Raw genomic sequence first — 22,744 nt, forward strand, 5'->3', positions numbered from 1 at the left:
ATTTTTTACGCTTAGGTTGGCCGTTATTCTGAAATTCATGTTCATTCCTTTTCTTTTTTTCTGCGAAATATTGGTATATTCTCTGCGCATTTCGACCTTTTAGCCCTTTTTTTCGAGACATTTTTAAATTTTCAAATTACAATAATATAAAACGCTCGAATAAAAAGCATCATAAATAATTCAAAGAGCTGCGAACACATATGCAAGAGCTTCAACTATCTCAGCAAAAAAGAAAATCACAAAGCCCTGTGCCTTTGATAAATCATACTACATAAGCGCTCATATGCAAAAGATCACGTGATTAGCAGGTGGGAAAAAATAAAAATTGCTTACAGGCATTGATGACCTTCAATACTTTGACACTTATTATAGAACTGCTGTTAAAAAATTAAATTCATTACCCATGAAATTAATTTTAAAAAATGTAATTTGTGCGTGAGTTCTCCTTACATCTATACATATAATAAAATAAGATGTTTGTGTGTGTGGCGCGCATCCCGGGAAAACGGTAAGGCCTAGAAAGATGAAATTTCGTATACAGGTGTAGTTTTTGCTGAAGTTGTGCACCTCGGGCTTCGATTTTTGATATTTTAATTAGAAAAAAGTTATTTAATGTTTTATGTGATTGTAAGCACTTTTTAGTACTTTTAACCTCACAGACTCCGAACCAATCGCGCCAGACAAATATTTTTGATACTATAGTGTCGGAAATTTAATTTTAAATATGACGAACAAAAAACTTTTGAAGATAGAGCAATTTTTGTATTTTTTATAAATTTTTGAAAAAACCTTTAATTTGCATGTTTTTCTGGGTTTTATTTTTTTCTAATATCATCCTGCGAGAAGTATCAAAGCCTCATTTCTGAAATTTAAGTTGGTAATAGTAAAACCATTTCGCCCTCTTCAGAAGAAAAAAGTTCTTAAAAATACGCAATAGTTTTTTTTTTTTACAATATTTTTAATGCTGAACACATCATGTCCTTTCACGCATCAGTCGAAAAAAGCGTTCTTCATTTTTTAATCCCTCTGACGTCACTACTTGGGTTTCGATTCGATATTTACGATGGAATCTTAATCGCAAGCAATGTTAATCTTTTTTTTACTATATATCTTACTTCATTTTCTGACGTGATGACCACGTGTTTTTTCGGCAGCGCTTGCTTTTTTTCTTTCCTTTTTTTTTTTTTTGTTTTCTTTAGGGATTGCATTTATTTCTTTTTCCATCCCCCCCCCCAAGCTGGACCTTTCGCTGTATCTATATTACGTTACATTTCATAGTTGTGCGCATTAATTCAATAAAAACAGCGAGATTTTTTTTATCTTTGTCAAACACTACTTTTTGCACACTACGGGGAATTTGAATTTTTTTTTTTTTTTGCTCTACTTAAAGGAAAAAAAGCGGTTTTTTTGAGTGTTCTTTGTTTTTATTGGGAAATGGGTGAGGAGGTCAAAATAAATAGAGATGAATAAGAAAATGTAGAGATAGATTGTAAAGTAGATAGCGCCGAAGGCGGCAATCTTGGCGTAAAAATGTGAATGGCACAAAAAAAAAGATAGAGATGGATTGATTAATACTGCTGCGAAATTTATTTAAACAACCGCCGAAGGCGGCAAACTTGAAGTAAAAAGGTAAATGACAAGTTAGCCAAACAGTCGCCGTAGGTGGCTGCTTGCACATTGGGTGTCAATGCCCCCTCCCTCCCCCACATAAACCATGACTTTGAAAAAACAATGCTTTCACATAAAAGTGGAAGTGCTTTTTGTTATTATTCGACAAAATTTGCATGAAGAGTACGTCGTTTGTGTCTCCCCTCCCCCTCCTTTAAAAATATTCCAAACGACGAAACTGGAGACAGATCTAGAAAATATTTTATTCAAATTATTAATGGTATAGATAGATATAGATTGATTGACACCGCCACGAAATTAATTTAAGCAGCCGCCGAGGGCGGCAACATTGGCGTAAAAAAACGAATGATAATACTGATTTATAGAGAAAAACATTGATTAATGTCTTCGCTAAATTGTTTAAGAAGCCGCCGAAGGCGGCACCCCTGGCGTAAAAAGGCGGACCAGCTGGTCGCCGCAGGCGGCTAGTATTAAATAAAAGTCATCACGAAAATTCGTATGGATCTCGTGCGAATTTCACAATTTGCATAACTTTTAAAACACCGAGGTGTAGAAATGACACCTCTCGGCGTTCTAGTGTTAAATTGTTCGTAAATAGAGGAAGAATAGATCGAAAAACACATGAATTTGCTTATAAAATGGAGCTTTAAATCATCACTAAAATAAATTTAACAAATGGGCTGCTAGAATTTTATTTGTAACTAGTGGTACCCGCACGGTTTTGCCCGTAGTTGAAAATTAAAAGGTCATTCTGTTCGTCTGTATATTTACATATAATTTATGACGAATTTCTCGCCAATTGGCTATGTTCATTCGCTCTCTCTCATTCCACGTCTTGATAATTTCGTAATTTACTTGTCAGTCTTATGATAATTTTGCTCCGGAAAGCGTTCTTAAAATTGGAATAGAAAAAGAGCAAAATCGAATTTTCGAAAAATCGCTTCGAGGTGCACACCCCCATGCTGTAAACTAACGTTGTGCCAAATTTCATGAAAATCGGCCGAACGGTCTAGGCGCTATGCGTGTCACAGACATCCTACAGATATTCTACAGACATCCAGACATTCAGCCAGAGAGACTTTGAGTTTTATTATTAGTAAAGACTACCTTAGAATAACGTAAATCAGAACTTTTTTAAATTTAAATTCTGCATATAACTCTTTTATTCGCTTCATTTTGACGTAATAAGAAAAAAAAAAGTTTTAAAAAATAAAATCGAGAAGTTCAAAGCTATTACAGCTGCCGTTTTCAACACTATACCATTACAACTCTGAGTCCTCATCTCATTTGATCTAAGCAAAATGAATCTTGCATGACTCAAGTCCATTAAGTACTATCAGTGAGTGCTTTATTATTCATAGAGATACATAAATACAGACTTTGTTTCAAGTTTCAGGTGTTAAAAGCTAGAAAAATCTGAAACGTTTTCGCTCAAAGTTAGATTCATTTAACGCTTAACGTACTTCTAATTTATTCTCACAGTTTCTAGGTATCACTCTCATTCCTTTCAACTGTAGAGTTTCAAGTGAAGATTACTGGATCAGTGGTGCATTTAAAATAGCTTAAGTATCATTAGCATCGAAATTTATTCTTTTATGCTTAAAATGTACTTTTCAAAAGTATTATTTCACAGAAAGGTGAATAAATAAAAAAATAATAATAATATTTTTTTTCCCTTCCTTTTACAAAAAAGGATGTATTGTATTCGCGAAAAAATTTTCACTCAAAAATCGACCTTAATTTCCATTTTGCTCACCCCCGAATAAATGTTGAGTTTTGTTTTGTACTCGACCACACGTGGATAAGTGCCTAAGAACGCGAATTAACAATTTTGACGATTTCCGAGTTAATTACAACGAGTTTTCTCGTTTCGTCTGTATGTACGTATGTATGTATATGCTTATGTATGTCGCATAACTCAAGAACGGAATGTTCTAGAAAGTTGAAATTTGGTACGTAGACTCCTAGTGGGGTCTTGTTGTGCACCTCCCCTTTTGGCTGCATTAGACTGTTTCTAAAGGGGTCTTTTGCCCCTTTCGGAGGAAAATCATTGTTAATTTCGATGTAAACTCAGGTGATGTTTTAATTTGGCGGACACTTGGCGGTATATCGTCTGTCTTTTGGTCGCCAAGTTTTGCGACAAACTTGGCGACAAGTTTGGCGATTTTTAAAAAAAAATCTGGTTTTAATTTGGCCACTGTTGGTGATATTTAGAGAGTAAGCTATTGAATCACATTAAAACTGCCAATAATGAGAAAATGACATTAAATTGGAGTAAAAGGAAGTCATGCGATGCACACATCAGCTCGTTTTTAAGTAAATTTCTATGTTCCTAATATTGTTCCCAGGAAAGTTCTGACACATTTTTAAAGGGATATACCAGATGGAGGTATACGTGATTTTTTTTTACAAAAACATAGTTTTTAAAATTTTAAAATATTGGTGATTTGATCGTTAAATCAGCATTTTTTGTTTCCATTAGTTTTTAAGAAAACTATTTTCGGAAACTGTATATAAATATCGACTAAAAAGTGAAGCCTATTATCTATAATTGAACTGTTCATTTTAAAAACCAGACAAGCGACAAAATTGTTCATTTTGATAAAACATCTGTTTCACCATATTAAATACAGTGAATCACCGTTTATATGTTTTTGAAGGGACTATGAAAAAATCGTACACATGAAAAAACGTATAATAGGTATAGGTTAATGTGTATTAGAATTTGTATAGACCAATTTAAAAATACGTATAAATGATAAAAACGTATGAAAGAGAAACGTATAAACGGTGATTTACTTTAGTTCAATGATGACAACAAAGATTATTGAAAGTAATATACCTAAATATGTGTCCCCTTTTAGTTTAAAATGTTGAATTCCTTATGGAAAAAATTAAATACGATTGTAAAAATGCTTTTTCGAAATTTTAGAGTTTGTTGCTTGACTGGTTTTTGAAATAAACGGTTTAATTTACATAGCGTTAGTGAAACAATTTAAAATTACTAATTTAAACTGTATGTACTGACAATAAATGGAGTATTTTTATAATCAACTTACTAGAAAATCTGGAAAAATTTACACAACAGAAATGAGTCGCAGTAGAGTCACAAAAGTTTTACAGTTCGCTGATGTTGCTGGTGAGTCTTTTATTTTTTATTTTTGTCTCAGCGCGAGACATTGGGAAATTACGATTTGCGACATTAGAAATATTCTCGATGTTTGGATCTCTAACTACTTATCCATTATTATTATTATCAAATTCCATTGATATTTGGAAAGCAAAACAAACAATCGTGTAAAGATATTCAATTTTTTGGGCTTTATATCTTTACAGATGAATTCAATAAATAAAGTAGTTAGTTAGCTAAAAATACATAAAAAAATAACAACAATGTTTTATCTTGTTGCTGGTGAGTAGTTTTTGGAGGTTTTAGTATTTCTGTCACAGTAAGATTCATTAGAAAATTTCGATATGCGTTATTAGGAACATGCTCGACGTTCGGACCTCTATCTTATCCATTATTATTAACAAACTTCTATTGAAGTTTGGAAAGCAAAACAAACAATCATGTAAAGAGTGGGAATTTTTGCGCTTTATGTCTTTGGAGATGAATTCAATAAATAAATAAATTAATTATTTATGAATAAATAAAATAAAAACAACACTGATATTACAAAAACAAAATAAGTAAAATAAAAGAACAAGCAATCAAATAATATTAACTATTATTACAGATAGCAAATATCAAGACCTTTATACGCGACTGGATCTGTTTTTTGTGTCACTGATATCGCGACATTAAGGTTACATGATTAGTTGAGATGGTTTAAAAATTTAAAGAAGTTTGTTATTCAGTTACATAAGAAGTTTATATCTTTACGAATATTGCACTTCACCCATTACTTTATATTCTGATTTTTAACAATAAAGTGCTATAAAAGTAAAGCTGACCTTCAAGAAACCTAGATTCGATTATATTAACAAGATTTGGAAGAGGATATGAACAACAGAAGTACATCTGAAGCCTAGTACTTCTCAAACAGATCTGTAAACGAAAGGAACAAAAGCTCGATTGGAGACTATTACCTGTGAGGCTATAAGTGAACTGTACGAAAATTAAAGAGGCAAATATGGATGGGTTTAATGTAATTAATGTCGAGGTTAGGCACATAATGCCCAGTTTCGATACGTGTGACTTTTGTAGTTAATTATTTTGATAAAGAAAGCTTAGCCATCATCAAAACATTAGTCGTATTCTATTTCAAAATTTCAACTTATCTTTCTATCCCCAAACACAAGAGTTCATTTTTAATTTTCAAATTAAACCTGGTATTCTTATTATCTTTTAAGAATAACTTATTCTTCGTAATTTGCTTTTCAAAATGAGGATTCATCTCAAATTCTAAAAAAATGCTTTTCTACCTTAACCTAATAGTTTTTCCCACAAACATACTCGTAGAGATACTTTAGGATCTATTCTAAAAGAAAAATGCTCTAAACCGTTTCTTTCTAAACAATATTGTGTTTTTTAAAGGATCCCGCTCTGTTAAAATTTAAAAAAAAAAAGAAGAAAAAAAAGAAAAAAAAACATCGTAAACAACGTTAAAAAACATTTTTGAATGACAGTTGCTTTTAATGAACGCGAAGAATCCCTCTCAAATGCTCATAAAAAAAGAGAACAGCAGTTTCTAAATATTCCCATCAGAATAAGGACAACACTTATTACTATTATCATTGCCTGTCTATTAGGGATTTAGATGAAATTATAGCTTAAAGTTGATATAAAAAGGAAAAAGATTAATGAGGAAAAAAGTGATAAACGATAAGTTCATCTAAGGGTCCACAAAAATTGTGTGACTCTTGAATGTTTTTATATAAGGTTTTCTGGGACTAGAAGACTAAAAACATTAACCAAAGCTACTTGTTTAATGTACCTATATGTAGAATTTTTAAATACAATTTATTCACTATAAAAAAAATGAACCGCATTTAAACAAGTTAAATTGATAAAAGAAGTAACAAGGACTCTACCTGACATTGATATTCTCCTTCATCGTCTAACTGTACTCCTTTTAAACGTAAATTATAAACTCCTCTTCTTTCGTCGACAATCATGCTGTAGCGAGGATAACCCGGGATATCCGGATCAAAACCTGAAAGTAACGTACTTGATTAGAAATAGGAAAATGTCTCAAGGAAAATTCGAAATATTAGCAGAGTTATTGAGATCTTACAGAGTATAGCAGCAGTTAATAGTGGAAAAGATATTTGTGAATCATATGTGTCTCATTATGTACATTTCAGATAAAGTTAGATTATTCAGAATTCATTAAAAATTCATTACCTGCCCAGTTAATGATTCTTTTAAATGAAGATGATGCAGTTGATACAAAGAAACGATAAGCTATTTTTGGAGAAGGTCAAATTTTTAATTCTTCTAGTGTATGTACTGACAGAGTGGTGTAGTAGTTAGACGCTGTTCTCTTGTGGTAAAAGACGCAGATTCCGTACTGGTTCCAGTCGGTAGATTTTCAAGATGCAGAAAATTGACAGCGTCCATGGCATATGATTATGCGGCATGTAAAAGATCCCTCGAGTACTCGTTTGGCATGGAGTATCTCTCGGCAAAATTAAATTCCTAGGGCTGTTTTGAATCAAGTAGAGCCCAGGTATCTCCATCTAGAGGGGAAACTGGGCGTCAAAATTCTCGTGGCAATGGCATACCACCGAAAGTGGTGCCACGTGAAAGAGTGGTCGTTATGTTAGGAGATCGCACTAGATCTGCAAAAGGCAGCGCCTTGACCGCAGCCCCATTAAAAATAAAAAAAAAAAATCTTCATTTCAATATTATCTACAATATCTTAAGTAATAAAAAACCTGTGAGGTTGGGAAGTACAAGATGGAAGTGCTTTTAGGCACATGAGATTTTTTTTTTCTTTTAGAGTAAAATTGGACCTACTCTAAAGGGCAAGAGCTTTTAAATACTTGAGATCCCCCTTTTTTTGCAAAAAAATTGGACTAGTTTTATTAAAATAAATGTAATATTGCATCCTGTTTTTGACGTGACTCAAAGTAACCGTAAATCATTGGATAATTTTGTACCAGGTTAATATTTCCTTTTAAAATAGTTTTATACTTTCTGCATTTAATATTTTTTAATTACTTTTTTCCGATTTTGGATATAGGGACTTAGGAGTTTTTCTCCTGAATCCCTTTTTCCTTTCATGAAGCAAAACAATAAACATTTTATAAAAGTTATGCAATAATTTAATGCAAAAATATATTCGTTATACTAGTTTTAATACACGAGAATCTTGAAATCAATGAAATACTCTGTAAAATCCCTAAAATTCGACACTTAAACTGACAGTTAAACTGCAGTGAATGTACTAGTTAGGAGCTAGCTGAAACACATGTATAGTAGAGTATAACTAGATATTTTTCCCAATAAGATTACAACGTATACATGTTACAGAAATAAGTAAAATTTCTCTCAGAAATTTATGTGTCAATGGTTTCATTATGAAGAAGAAAACCTATTTAATTAAGCATTTTCTCATTTTTTTTCCAGCAAAGTATATATTATGCTTTAAATTACTATATTACACTCTAAAAAACAAAGAAAAACAAAACGATGTCAGTTATATTATAATAAAAATCTAAAATGCAACAAGCTCCAGCAAATTACGCTATACTTCAAAAATACATGTATTATGTATTGAAAGCTTTTTTTGAAGCAGTTAACATTTGAAATACCCTAAGAAACTTTTTTTTAAGTAATTAAAAAATGGATCATAGAATTAAAAAAATGCTTTTTTTTTTAAATGCAAAAAAAAAAAAAAAAAAAAACGAGTATAGGGACATTTAATTTCTAAAGAGTTTAAGAAACCTAAAAGGTCGTTAAATTGCGATTGGTAACATAACGTCATTTATTTCAAATATTATAAATACTTTAATGCACGTTAAGAACAGTATTTTCCCCATCATTTCTCGTTTAAAGTCATTAATGACTATATTAATCGCGATATGCCACATCAGATAATGAAGCCATTAACCCATTACGCTAAGTAATCCTTCATTTAGTAGAAACAATTTTTGAAAACAGTAATGTAGCTACTTTTTGACATTTTTAAGGCTATTTTCAGAGAAAAATGTTCTATTATGCGTCAAAAGTCATAGCTTTTAGATCCGGGCTGATAATTTTCTTATTTTCGTGCATATATAATGATGGCTACTGTTTGCTTATTTAGGTTATGAGATTTCCGAGATTAAGTAAAAAGGATGGCGGAGATAGTGTATGATATATTACCCACAAAGGATACTTTAAATGACTATATTATTCAAGAAAAACGTGACAATCATTGCATGTTTGTGTGTAAAAAGTGACGCTGTTTGTGAGTTAAATTTATTAGCTTAGATATATTTTCTTATTATAAACTAGAAAATCGCCCGTCAAGGTATGACGGGTGAAATTTGCTTTTGCTCCTCTACATTTGAACGAAGCAATTGCTTGTTTGGTGATATTTTAATAGTTGGAATTTTAACCTTAATCCTGATGGATTTACCCTAAACTCTAGTGGATAGCGTTAATAGAAGACCATTTTTTTGTTTCTTCACTCTCCTAAAATGACAGTCTTACAAGTAAAACATTAAAGTGACCGTATCCAGTTCAACCTTGTCAAATTAAGCATTTCCCTGCACGACAAACATTACCAATATATATATATATATATATATATATATATATATATATATATATATATATATATATATATATATATATATATTGGTATTATATACATATAATTGGTATATATATATATATATATATATATATATATATATATATATATATATATATATATATATATATATATATATGAGGATTCTTTTTGTATATGAAACAATATGATTTACTGCTAATATATAATTGCTTATCATCTGGTAAGAAAAGCATTATTTTTACCTTATCAGGTAGTTAATTCTGTTTTACAGAGAACAATACATAATTTAATTAGAAATTAGCTGAATAATTTTGTCACGGACTAAGTTCGCATTTCATTGTGCTAAATATCATTTTGAAGCTTTGCCGTTCCTACTAGATTGCTTAATGAGATTTCTATATTTAATATAACATGAAAGCCGCACATATGAGAGTGAGAATGATAAGGCTTCTGAACATTACACTATACACTGTTAATTCCGTCGATCGAAGAGTGTTTAATTATTTTAATACTCCTATTCACTATATGACCAAAAGTATTGGGAGACTTTCAAAAATTAAGATTTTTATGGATTTCTCAAGAAATAAGGAACCAATTGCTTTGAAATTTTTGTCACATAAAAAGTATGCTCCAGCTGTCAATTTCCAATAAAAATTATATCCCTCTTGCGTCTTGGGGGTCAGTAACAAATTGAGGAAAATAAAAAGTGTTTTTTGGTCATCGTTCATCGTAAATAGCTCAGAATAAGCTTTAAATTTCAGAAATTAGTTAGCTTAATATGTGCAATCCGTTTTAATACTTTTCAGAAGGTATCACTGATATTCACGAAAATATAAGCATTTCTTTCAGAACTACAAATTTATTGGAAGGTATTTGGCTCATAACTCTCAAACTTTTCATCAAAGCTTACGAAACTTTCAGAAAACTTGACAGCAAGCAAGATAAGCAAAATACTAAAATTTGAAATTAAAATGTGGAAAATTTCGAAAAATATGGACATCTAAAGGAATTAATTTTTTTCTGCGCATGCGCGAAAGATAGCAATTTAAAAATTTCATAATCTAAAACCCAACAAATTTCCTCAACGCATTAAAAAATTCCAGTTCAATATCTTAAAAATTCAGAACGTTATCAGTGATCTAATTATCTGCATTTCAATAATTCTTGGGTAGGCGATGAACCGTGAAGGGTCGTTCTCAAGTTTGTAGCATTTGCTTGTAATCGTTCAGTGTTCATGGTGTTGGATTCATGAAAAAAAAAACAGCTTATTTAAGAACGATCCCTCGCGATTTGTAGCCTATCTAAGAGTTATTCAAGTTCGGCTCATTAGATTGATGATAACTTTCTGAAATTTTAAGATATTGAACTGGAATTTTTTTAGTAGTTGAAGAAGTTGGTTGGATTTTAGATTATGAAAATTTTAAATTGCTATTTTTCGCGCATGAGCAGTAAAAAATTTGTTGCTTTAATCGTCAATATTTTATCAAATTTTAAACATTTTAGTTTCAAATTTCAGTATTATGCTTCTCTTGTATGTTGGGAAGTTTTCTGAGAGTTTCGTAAGCTTTGATCAAAAAACTTTGCGTGTTATGAGCCAAAAGTCTTGAAATCAAATTTGTAGTTTTGAAAGAAATTTTATAGTTTCGTGCATATCAGTCATATCTTCTCAAAAGTATAAAAACTGCTAATACATAGAAAGCTAAACTATTTTTTGAAATTTACAGCTGATTCTGTGCTATTTACGATGAATGATGAGCAAAAAACATTTTTGTTTTTCTCAATTTGTTACTGACCCCCGAAATGCAAGGGTGATATAAATTTTATTGGAAATTGACAGCTGGAGCATACCTGTTATGTGACAAAAGTTACATAACATTTGGTTTTATATTTCTTGAGAAATCTATAAAAATGTGAATTTTTGGAAATGTCCCAATGCTTTTGGTCATCTAGTGTAAATTCACCTTAATTTCTCATGGAGTGAAAAGTAAATTGTGTTTAATACTAAATGAAGACATTGTGGAGCTGATTAACTTTGAATTATTTATTTCAATGGTTGTTAAACCGTGGTACACCTACACTAAAACAAAATCCGAATCGTTACTGATCATTTCCGTGGAACTTATCGGGATTTAACAAGTTTTCACCAATTTTCTGGGAAAATTAATTATATTTGTTAAAAAAGTTTTCTAAATTATAACAAGTTGCACAAATACAGACTCCTCGCTGTTGTGAAAAATATTTTTAGCTAGCAGTGTCATGACTGAGCGTAAATATTGAGTGCCACATTACGGCTTCAGCGTTATCACGGTCGTCCAGTTTGACTAAGCTTCCAATGAAACTGAATAAATCTCTGGATTCCATAAACTTTGCAAAAATTTCAGGCAATTGAGATGTTGGGCACATACTTGCGATTCTGTCTTAGCTTGGCCATGGTTGCAAAAATGCTTTGACGCTTTCTTAGTACTTCAGGAAGCTTCTAAGCGATTGCTTAAGTTTTCTTTGAGGGTTCCAGAAACATGACTGACTTTGACCGGGGAGATTTATGCATTACTTAGAAAGATTAAATTATAATTTCAAGAAGGTTACTGCTTTTGCCAAGATATGTTACTGGCAGAAATTGGACACATTAGCTGCCTATTATTTTCCAGGAACATTTTTGAATTGTTTTTAGTGTATCACTGTTCGGAGCATAAATTTCAAAATGTGGCAAGAAAAAGAAATAAATAAATGCGGAAGTTAAAAAAGTAAGACGTTTTCCGATCTTTTATAGGCACACTACTGGTGCTTCACATTTTTAACTTTTGCGTTACAGATTTTTGAAATATAGTATTCAAGTCAAGGATAAAAATGTATACCACTACATGCATAATTTAATTGTGGTAAGAGAAAAGAAAGAAGTGCTGCCAGAGAATTTTCAAATGTTTTGGGGAAACTATACCAATTCATAAATATTATTTCAAAACAAAATTCAAAAACATACTTCATAAAATATTGCATAACAAAGCCACTAAGTTGAATTATATCACTAAATTGAGTCTTTATTATACAAATGAAGAACAACTACGAATGTGTGTGTGCGTGGTAAAGCCTTTTTTCTTTTTAATTTGACATTCGGTTTTAGGACTCAAGAATTGGTCTTTCTACCCCAAATAATAAGCTCAGAAAAATGCCCGTGTAGAACGTTTTCTACCTACGATCCAAAGAAACGAAAGACCTTAATTTACGAGAGAAAAAGCTATATGCATTTTAATTTAGGTGAAATCAATTTTAAAATCCAAATTTCTATCATTGCCATTTTTGCTCAAGTAGGAACAAATAAAATCCCTCAACTGTTTTTTTTTTCTTTTCTTTTTGACTTGTTTAATAACGGGACTTAAAACTCTCCTCTTTTTTATTAGTTACTGTTCTGTTTATTCACTCTTTTATTATTTGTTTGTACAGTCTAGAGACGTTCGAAAAAATTAAGTTTGATTTTCGAATTAAAGTTTTTACAAGTGTTGTATTTAATCTTATCGAAACCTAAAGTTAAATGTTTTGATGTGGATTTTGATTTCACTCTAGATTTTTTATGAAGTGAGTTTAGCTGAATAAATGCCATATTGATGTCATCTTTACTCAAATATAGGCAAAGAATTCTTCACCTGTTTTTAGGCTTATCCGATAATGGAGGATTTAAAAAATCCCCCTTATGATCATTTTTTTGTCATTTAAAATCTATTCATTTGCTTGCCTAGAGTTAAAACTTTTATTCTGAGTTTATATTCGAAATTTTCATTGTTATTTTATTTAATTTAATCGAGATCTTTAAACTTTACTGTTTTCATGTTATTAAAGAATTGTCTAAGCTGATGTGGATTTTGAGTAACTGGCATCATTATTCCAATGAGGATTTAATGGTGAATCAGGCGGTAAGATTATGTTTGCTAATAAATTTTAAAAAAACTTTATTTACAGGCATTTTTTTTTCTTTTGAACAATCTCAATTTAGTTTGATCGATTTGAGGTTTGAATCGGTAATTAAGAACGACTGTTTTGATTTTGTGACCTCCATTTCTTTCGCAATGTATTTTTGAAAATTACGAGGTGAATAACCTTTTTGAAGTCACCTGTTGGTCGAAAAATTCCTATTGATAATTATACGTTACCAAGACATTTCATATCACAAAAAAAAAGAAAGAAAAGAAAAGAAAAGAGCGATGCTATATTTTCCATTTTCAAAAGAATAATATTTAAATTTTCTTATACTTTAAACATACCGCAATGCACAATATACAAAATAATCGGGAACGAAAATATGCCTAAAAGCATGTAGCTAAAGTATGTTGCTACTCGGAGAAATATGTATACTAGAGTAAAAAAAAAAAAATAGGTATTTGTTTGGACAGGTATATCAACAAATTTAAATACACATGTAATATCTTCTTCCATTTTTTTCAGTTTCTTTTTTTCTACATATGTAAATGTTACCTTGAAACGCATTACTTTGATTTATGATTTTATTCACCAAATTGATTGAAACTTGAGTAATGTTAAAGTTTTCATTATGCGGGACAAATATTTACTTTACTTGCTCACTATCCTCTTTACCTTTTTGATGAAATTTATTACGCGCTGATGCAGAAACAGATGTTACTAGCATCATACTGATTTTTTTTTTCTTTATGCTGATTGAATATGGTTCTTGGGAAAAATACATAAATAAACCCTTCGGTAACGAACGCTTTTGTCATATCCAATATCCCACATCAATTTTCCAGTCTATTTTCGTCACCATCTCTACCTAGACGTAATAAAAAGGAATTTCTTCTGCACAAAAGAGATAGCTGGCACTCGTGTTTGATACAGAATCCCTTGTAATATTTACGCCTCATCACAGTCTTTTCTTCGCAGCACATTGTCCGGACAGCTTGGCAGACTGTGCCGTGCAATTGGCTGCGAGGACCCTACAGATGATTAAGGAGGCACAGAGTGTGGCGGCCGCTCTCCAAGCGCGAAGCACTTCAGCTGTCATTGTGTCACTAGATGGACTAGCCTCTTTGCTTTTTGCCTTTTCTCTTTTCCTGTTGTGTCTTCATAAAAGTAGGAGAAATACATCTGGCTCTATTCATTGGGACATTATTTCTTGCCGGCGTGTTTTTCTTCTTTTAAGAACATAATCAACTAAAAGAATTTTTCGTATAAACTGGTGAAATCTATTTCTTATTTAATTAGAAGATCAGGTGATGATATTTCTTTCGATATGTTCAGATAAAAGATTTAAAAAAAGAAAGAGAAAGAGAGATAGAGAGAGAGAGATTCTGTTTGTTTGGAAAATAAATGAAGGGGTCATCTACAAACGATGCCCCGCTTTGAAGAAGAGGGGGTTGATAAAATTATGATATCTTGTGACAAGGAGGGGGTAACATTAAGCGTTATAAAAGACAGTTTGGTTGAAAAAGAAATTGTAACAATATGTTAACTTGACAGAAAAAAATAAAAGAAAAGGTGAAGCGTAACACTTTTTGTTAAAGAGGAAAGGATCAAATATGCTGAAAAAAGTGCGAAATTATGTATGCACAGCACGTAAACTGTGAACGAAAGAGGGAAAAAATTGTTTTTTTCGCTTTCTAAATCATGTTGTATATCAGCACCTACCAAGTCTACTTGTACTAACTTTTGCATCAAAACAGAGGAGAGGTTGAGCAGCCATCTGTACTGTTTATCTCCTAATGTTTAATGATAAAATGATAAAAAAATTTGAACTGTTCAAAATCGAACAAAATATTGTTCTCAAATAAAAGAAAGTAAAATAAGAAAAATAGAGATGTCTCTGCCGAGATGTTTCGAACAGAAAAACATTTGTTCGAATCGAACTATTCACTCAAAAGTTATTAGGAAAGCGGCGAGAACCAACAAACACACATTTTTTCCGTCTCAAAAAAAAAAAAAAAAGCACTTTTAAAATGTCTATTTTTTAAAACTTTTTTTCTTATTTTTAACTTCTTTTGTTTTACTTTGTGCGAGGGTGCAAAGTAATATCGCACTGGATCAAATGAGGTCTTTTATTTAGAAAATAAAGTAAACTTCTTACGATTAATTATTATCCTATTATTAAATTTTAGTTTGGGGCTTCAGTACCTTGCAGTATAGAACAATAAAACTTTCTAAGATTAAAAAAAGAAAAAAAAATCTTTGATTAGAATACAATATTAAAATAAAATGTCATAACTTTGAGAGTAAAATATGTCACGTTAATGGGCTAAAAAATAAACCAAAAAAAAAAAAATAGATGACATAAATCAAAATATATTTTCTTAAATAGGCTACATTAAGAAAGCCTTTTGAATGGCTATCTACAGCAAGAAAAACGTAAATAAGAGTAGTCTGCTACCTATGACAGTGCTAAAAACATACAAAGCATTATGAATTGAAAAATATTTTTTTGTAAATAAGGTTTTCCATGTTATATAGCTTTTCTTTAACGGAATTTCTTTTTGAGTGATGATGCTATCAGTTGGGCTTGACATCTGACAACAGAGACATATTGCTCTAGATTTTACGAAAAGAGTTAACATTGTATCCTTGGCAGAAATATCACGCCTTTTTTTTTTTTTTTTTCGTGGTTTAAAACTGTGGCGACAAATATACTGAGTGATTTTCAGTTGCAAAAGTACTAACTTCAGTGCATTCAACTTTAATAAATGCTATACAGTATTTTAATTGTCAGTACAATTTAAAGAATTTAAGCTCAAAACTTAAGTCAATAGGTCATATTTATTTGTCTTAGCCGAAACTTTAACTTTAATGCACATAAAATGTGCGATATTTTTACTAGCAAAGTGTTCGGTTCTGTATTGATTTCATATTAAACGCGTTAAAATTAAGAGTTCAATTTTATTTATTACTCTTGAAATATATAGCATAATTCTAAAAAAAAACACTTCCGGACATCATATGGAAGGATCCTGATATTATATGGAAAAAAGTAAAAGCTGGATATTTTACCTCCGTTTCAGTTAAGCATCGCGTTATTACACGGTGGCAAGAAATAACTTGGACACACATGATACATTGAAATTTTAATGCTAATAAAAATATTACACCCAAACTTTAAAATAAGTATGAAGACATTATTTCTTCTAATATATTTAATAACATTTCAAGTTGGCTACCTTTAGTCTTAATAAAGAGCTTTAAACCCGTCACAAAAATTTCGGCTGTGTCCCGTTACTCACTTACTGATATTTTATCCCATTCCTTGAATACGAACTTCTTTAGGGCTGCCTAATTTATGAGGTTTAGCATACACCCTTGTCCCCAAGATAGACCAAACAGAATAATCCATTGAGTTCAAATCTGGTAAATACGGTGTCCATTCTTAAGCTCCAATGAAGTCCGGAAAATGTGTCTTCCACCAATCTTGAGTGTCTTTAGCTCTGTATGCAGGTGCGGAACTCTGTTGGCTGGTCCATCTTTTGATTCCAAAAAATTTTTGCGACCAAGGTAAGACAAGAACTTTCAAAATGCGTTTTCGATGTGTTTCTTAAATACTCTTGATTCCCTGATCAGCAAAAACAAGTGGAGTTTTCCCACTAGCACATATCATACTTGGGACGGCATTTCAGCATTTCATTTGGGGGGTCGAATTTCATAAACTGCCTCAGTATGGAACAAAATACACATGGCTAACAGAAAGTGGTCATAAAATGGATTTAATTTAAAAACAATTAAAAATTTTTATGAGAAACATTTTAATTCATTCTATTATGAGTTAGCATAAAAAACATCTTGATAGTACAATTTTTATCTTTTAAAAAAGTTTTAATGCATAACTTTTGAAGGAAATCTTGTTACTAATCCATCAATGACCAGTCTCGTACTCTTTTGCCAGCACAGCTAATTCTAAAAGTTTTTTTTTTTTTTTCGCCCATCATATGCATCCAAAATAATTCTTCAGCCTCCTGAGCCATACATGAAAATGATCTTTCGCGACCAGCTAAGCTTATTGGGAAGTTAAAAAAAATAATTGAATTAACCAAGTTATGCATAAAAACACACATTTCAGACCTTGCTCAGCAAAACCACCCAGGTAACTTTAAAAATTGTGTGGGACTTGAGGATAATCTAGTCTTATGCTATAAACTTTACTCATACTCCAGATAATAGAGCTAAAAATACAGAAAAATATTTATCATCAAATCTTGTGTTGATTTCATTAGAAAATAAATCTATTATTTCATAAAAGATATTAAATCACTATGTTTGACTTTATACCACTCTATGGATTTTTTTCACCTCCTCTAAATTTTTTCCCGTCCTTTTTTAAAATTGGCTCGGAGTGAAATTTTTCTGAGACATGCCGAAAAGTAAGGTTAGCGTATTGAAGTCATTTTGATCTAGCATATTTCAAAAACTCTACAATAAAAACAAATCAAATAAACATTTAAAAGAAGTCATACATATTAAAGGGCATCGGCCTTTTCACTATTAAAAGAGTCTTTTTCAAAAGAGTGATTTTTTCCAGGCGTCAAATCACTGCTTTAAAATTATCTTTTAACTATTGAAGGCCATATGGTGTCACTCTATTATTGCATAATTAAAGAGCCCCAGAGAAAGTATTTGTTGATGTGCGAATATTTTTTTCAAAAATATGAATGCACATTATGCATTGAGTAGTTGACATGTATTTTTCCAGCAGAAGATACTGATGAACACTCATTAAATAAACATACACTTAAAGTATGAGCGTAACAATGAATTTAAAATGCCACACTGTAAAAACGATTCAGAAACGTTCCTGGCAAATAATAGACAGCTGATGTGCCCACTTTCTGCCAGTAACATATCTCGCAAAAACCAGAAAAGTTTTCCGCTAAAACTCAGTAACCTTCCTGAAAAAAAGAGAAATCTTCCCGTTTAAAACCTTCGTGTCACTGGAAGTTCAATGTCATCTCTGGTAGGGATAATATTACAGCTTGGCACATTCCTGATTTATCAAGACTACCAAAAGCAGTACTGCAAGCATGACCAAAGCTAAGCTAGAGTTGCAAGTAAGTATCAAGCATCTCACTTGCTTGCAAGTCTGGCAAAGCTACGAAGTCCATATTTATTCGCTCCCTTTGGGAGTTTAAACGGCATGGACGAACCATACTCGGATTGAAGCCGATACACCTTATAAATACTCTCAATTAATCTTTAAACTGTGAGCGAAAATATTTTTACAACTGAGAGAAGTCTGAATTTGTGCAACTTGTAGCAATTCAGGAAACTTTTTGTGAATGACACTTGATATTTCCAGGAAGGGGATAAAACCATTGAAATCCCGAAAGGTGACACGGAAATAGTAATGTTTCTGAATTTTTTTTACAGTGCAAGGATTTTTCTTGTGAAAATCGTGCGCCCACACCACTTGCCCACCCTCGCATACTGGATATACCATCGTAACACTGAGTAAACAATTATGAAGTATTTAGCCAATGTAAGGAAATTAATTCTTAAGTTAAAATGAACCATGTGATTAAAGATTCTCCTTCAGTTTTTTTTTTTTTTTAATTTGGAAAAGATCGACAAATGCTTCACGAATTTCAAAGTCATCACCCAAATAACGGGAAACACTTGGCTCTTGTCTAAAAATGTATCGAGTTTCATCAGCTATCACAGAGAACTAGAGTGATTTTTTTTAATAAACATTGATTTGCGACTTACATAAATTGAATTTACCAATTTTTTATCACTCTGCTCAAAACAATTTCGGGATACGACCGCCTCCTCTCGCCCCCCCCTATTTGCCGCCCCTGTATCCTACTCCAAACCATTACAGATTAGGGTCGCTCATGCCGTTCAACAATGCAAGAAAGTCATTGTGACAAGAGTGTGTGCTGAATCTCATAAACTTTTGGTACTTCTAAAGAAATCCTTATGTAAGGAATGAGATAAAAGAACAGTAGGTGAGTTGCGGCTCATAGGTACAACAATAACTCCAAGGAGTAGGGTCGTGTCGCAACCCGCGATTGCGAAAAAAAAAATCAGAATTCAAATTAATTTTTAATTAATTTATTTATTTTTATTTTTTAAGGTACACAAAGAGACATAAAAGTAGTTATGATACATTTGTTTTTCAAATCATAACTGAACGGAAATTTTACAATATTCAATATCACCTATGACAAAAAAAAAAAGGAAATGAAGACCTATAGTACATTAGAATTGCAACATCACATTCATGAATAAAAGTCCCATTTATTGTTTTAAACGAAATATTTGGGTGGCACATGAAATGAAATATATTTTAAATAACTTACCGAGAACAAAACCATCCTTGCTCCATTGTACAGCTCCCGCTTGATTGCCAATGTGACATTGCAAATCCGAAGACTGTCCCTCTATAATTTCTGTATCTTTGGGCTTAACTCGAAAATATTGCTGATTTGATTCGCCTGAAAATACAAATTGTGAAAGAAATGAATAAAACTTCATTTACTTATCAATATAGCATTCATCCTTTATCATTTAAAAAATAAAAAAGAAAGAAAATTTTATGGAAATTTGTATTTAATAATTTAACTATTTAATAATTAAATAAATTTTATTTAATAGTTTAATTTAATTATTTTTTGGAATTTCTATGATTTCAAAAGATTGAAATTTTGTTGATGCATGTGGCTAAATAAAAAAAATATATACTAATCCGGTTCCCAAAAAATATGTTTTTTTAATGCAATGCTTTTGATTATTTCAAATATTATCAAACACGTGCACTGTAAAAAAAATCCGAAACGTTACTGAGTATTTCCGTGTAGCGTTTCGGGATTTCAATGGTTTTATCCACTTCCTGGAAATATCAAGTATCACTGTCAAAAGGTTTCCTGAATTGCTACTAGTCGCATGAATGCAGACTGTCTTTCTGTAGTAAAAAATATTTTTAGCTCCCAGTTTAAAGATTAACTGAGAGTATTTATAAGGTGTATCAGCTTCAATTCAATTACGGCTCATCCAGACTGATTATGTCCTCTAAGGGAACGACTAAGTCTTTGGACTACTTAGCTTCGCAAGAATTGCAATCAAGTGAGATGTTTGATACTTACTTGCAATTCTGGCTTAGCGTCGGCATTGGTAGCAATACAGCTTTTGGAGCTGTTATATAATCCCTTCCTGAGATTACTCTGAAGTACCAGAGACACGATCGGCTATAAACTGGAAGATTTTTGGATTTTTCAGGAAGGTTACTGAATTTTAGCAGAAAACGTTCCTGGTTTTTGCGTGATATGTTACTGGCAGTATCTGGGCACACACATCAGCTGCCTTTGATTTTCCAGGAACGTTTCTGAATTGTTTTTACAGTGTGCATTTGTTCTTAAAAAATCCCAATACATTTTCTTTTACAAATTAAAATTAATAATTTTAGCTTGACTCAAATTTAGTAGTTAATAGCTAGGCAATTGAACTTTAACCTTCATGAAATAAGTTTTTAATTTGCTGTTATTTTCTCTTGCTTCTTTCTGAAACGAAGTAGCTATGCAACAGCCAAATGATAAAATAAGATTTTTAAAGATCATACATGGTTTTCTTTAATTTACCGTCTGGTGCAACTGTTTTCTTTTTTTTTAAATATATTTCTGAATAATTGATCTTTTATTGTTTTCATGATATAAAGAAACTTTAGTGTTATGTTTAGAAAAAAAATCGTTCCCGAGATGTTTAAAGTAAGTGTTTGAAATAAGGTGAACCTAAGGTTTAGGGTCCGATATCTCACTCACTTATGGTTCAATAAGCTCCGATCTTTGTACATTCAGAAAATTACTCATAAAACATAAAAAAAAACATTCCGTGAAAATATTAAGGTTATATTATGTTCGGCAGCAATTTTATAGATTGAGGCAAAATGGTCTTTTTAGCAACTCTAACTGCTATTAGGTCTTTAACTAGGAAAACTCTGAAAAAATAACAAAGAAAGACTCAAATTGTAAGAAATTATATGCTCTACGCGGTTACATTGCGTAACACTTGACAGTGATCCCAAGATTAATAACTGGGATCTCCTTAATTGCGTAATGGGGGTTTCCACGATTGCCTACTGCGCAGATGCATGATGGCTATAGACAGTCGTGAAGGCATGACTGGAAAAAACATTCTGATCGAATAGCCTGATAACTTTATAGCATGTCTTTTGACTGCTATTCGGGAAAAAGGGCAACTTGGCTGTCCATCATGTATATTGTGTCAGTGAGTAGAAAAATAAATAAGTTTATGTGTGTTGTGAACATGATCTCTTCAATTCTCTCCCTCTCCAAAAGTTTATTTATGGAAAATGTGAAAAAGAAGAAGTGGCGAAGATCCTCTTCAACCTGAACGCAATTGAAACAATTATTATTTCCAGTATAAAAACACAATACCATACCAAATTGGAAAAACTTAGAAAAGTTGTCGAAGATTTCCTATTTACTTCAGTGGACGGGATAAACACAATCGTCTCTTTTCGGGCTCGTAGGAAATGTGACAACAAATTGAAAATTTGTTTTTTAATTACAAAAAAAAAAAGAAAAGAAAAGAAAAGAAAAAGACAGAACACTGTATATTATATTAAAACTTTCGTTGAAACGTTTTTTTTTTTTTTTTTTTAATTTTTGGCAACATTTTTTTTTTTTTCAAAATTGGGGGAGAGGGGAGGATTTTTCACCTTTTTTTTTCATGAGACAAAGTGAAAAATGGAATTTTTTTTTGTAATGAAATATTTTTTATTCGATCATAAAAAAATATATTTGATCAAAAACATAAGCAAATAAAATGATGATGAATGTCTAAACGAAAGGATGATGAAACAATAAACTAATAAATAATTAAATCAGTTAATTAATGTATGAGGAAAAATAGTTGAGAAATATAAAGTAGAGAATTAATAAGAAAATAACTGAATGAATCAATAAATAAGTGAACTATTAAATAATAAATGCAAATAAATTATTTCTAAATAAATATTTAATTAATTTAGAAAATGATTAAATGAAAAAACGAAATGAACTATTGCTCTTTGCCCCATTCCACTTGCCCCGCATGTCCTTGACTAGCTATGGAAAAAATTTAAAATACAAATTTGTTTAATTGCTACTAGACAGTAAAAACAATTCTGAAACGTTAATGGGAAATAATGGGCAGCTGATGTGCCCAGGTTTTTTCCAGTAACATATATTACAAAAGCCAGAAACGTTCTCCGTTAAAACTCAGTAACCTTCCTGAAATTATCCTGGAAACCTCTTGAAATATTCCTGTTTAAAGCCAGTCGTGTCTCTTGAACTTAAGAGCAAACTTAGGTAGGCATAATATAACAGCTCGCACTTTCCTGCGTTTTCATGGGGAAGCCCCAAAAGCAGTAATGTACACATGGTCAAAGCAAGGACATAATAGCAAGCAAG

General features: G+C 31.5%; 1 protein-coding gene across 1 annotated transcript in view; it reads right to left on the bottom strand.

The window, feature by feature from the left end:
• The window catches only part of LOC129228493 (nephrin-like), a 263,244-nt gene extending 243,410 nt beyond the window's left edge, over window positions 1-19,834 (bottom strand). The window contains exons 1-3 of the mRNA XM_054863174.1: window positions 19,816-19,834; window positions 19,637-19,771; window positions 6,664-6,785 (exon numbers count right to left, since the gene is read on the bottom strand). Coding sequence (XP_054719149.1) covers window positions 6,664-6,785; window positions 19,637-19,771; window positions 19,816-19,834 — 276 coding nt within the window. The remainder of the gene's footprint in view (window positions 1-6,663; window positions 6,786-19,636; window positions 19,772-19,815) is intronic.
• Between the last annotated feature and the right edge of the window lie 2,910 nt (window positions 19,835-22,744).

The sequence above is a fragment of the Uloborus diversus genome, chromosome 8 (assembly GCF_026930045.1).
Source record: "Uloborus diversus isolate 005 chromosome 8, Udiv.v.3.1, whole genome shotgun sequence".
Lineage (NCBI taxonomy): Eukaryota > Metazoa > Arthropoda > Arachnida > Araneae > Uloboridae > Uloborus > Uloborus diversus.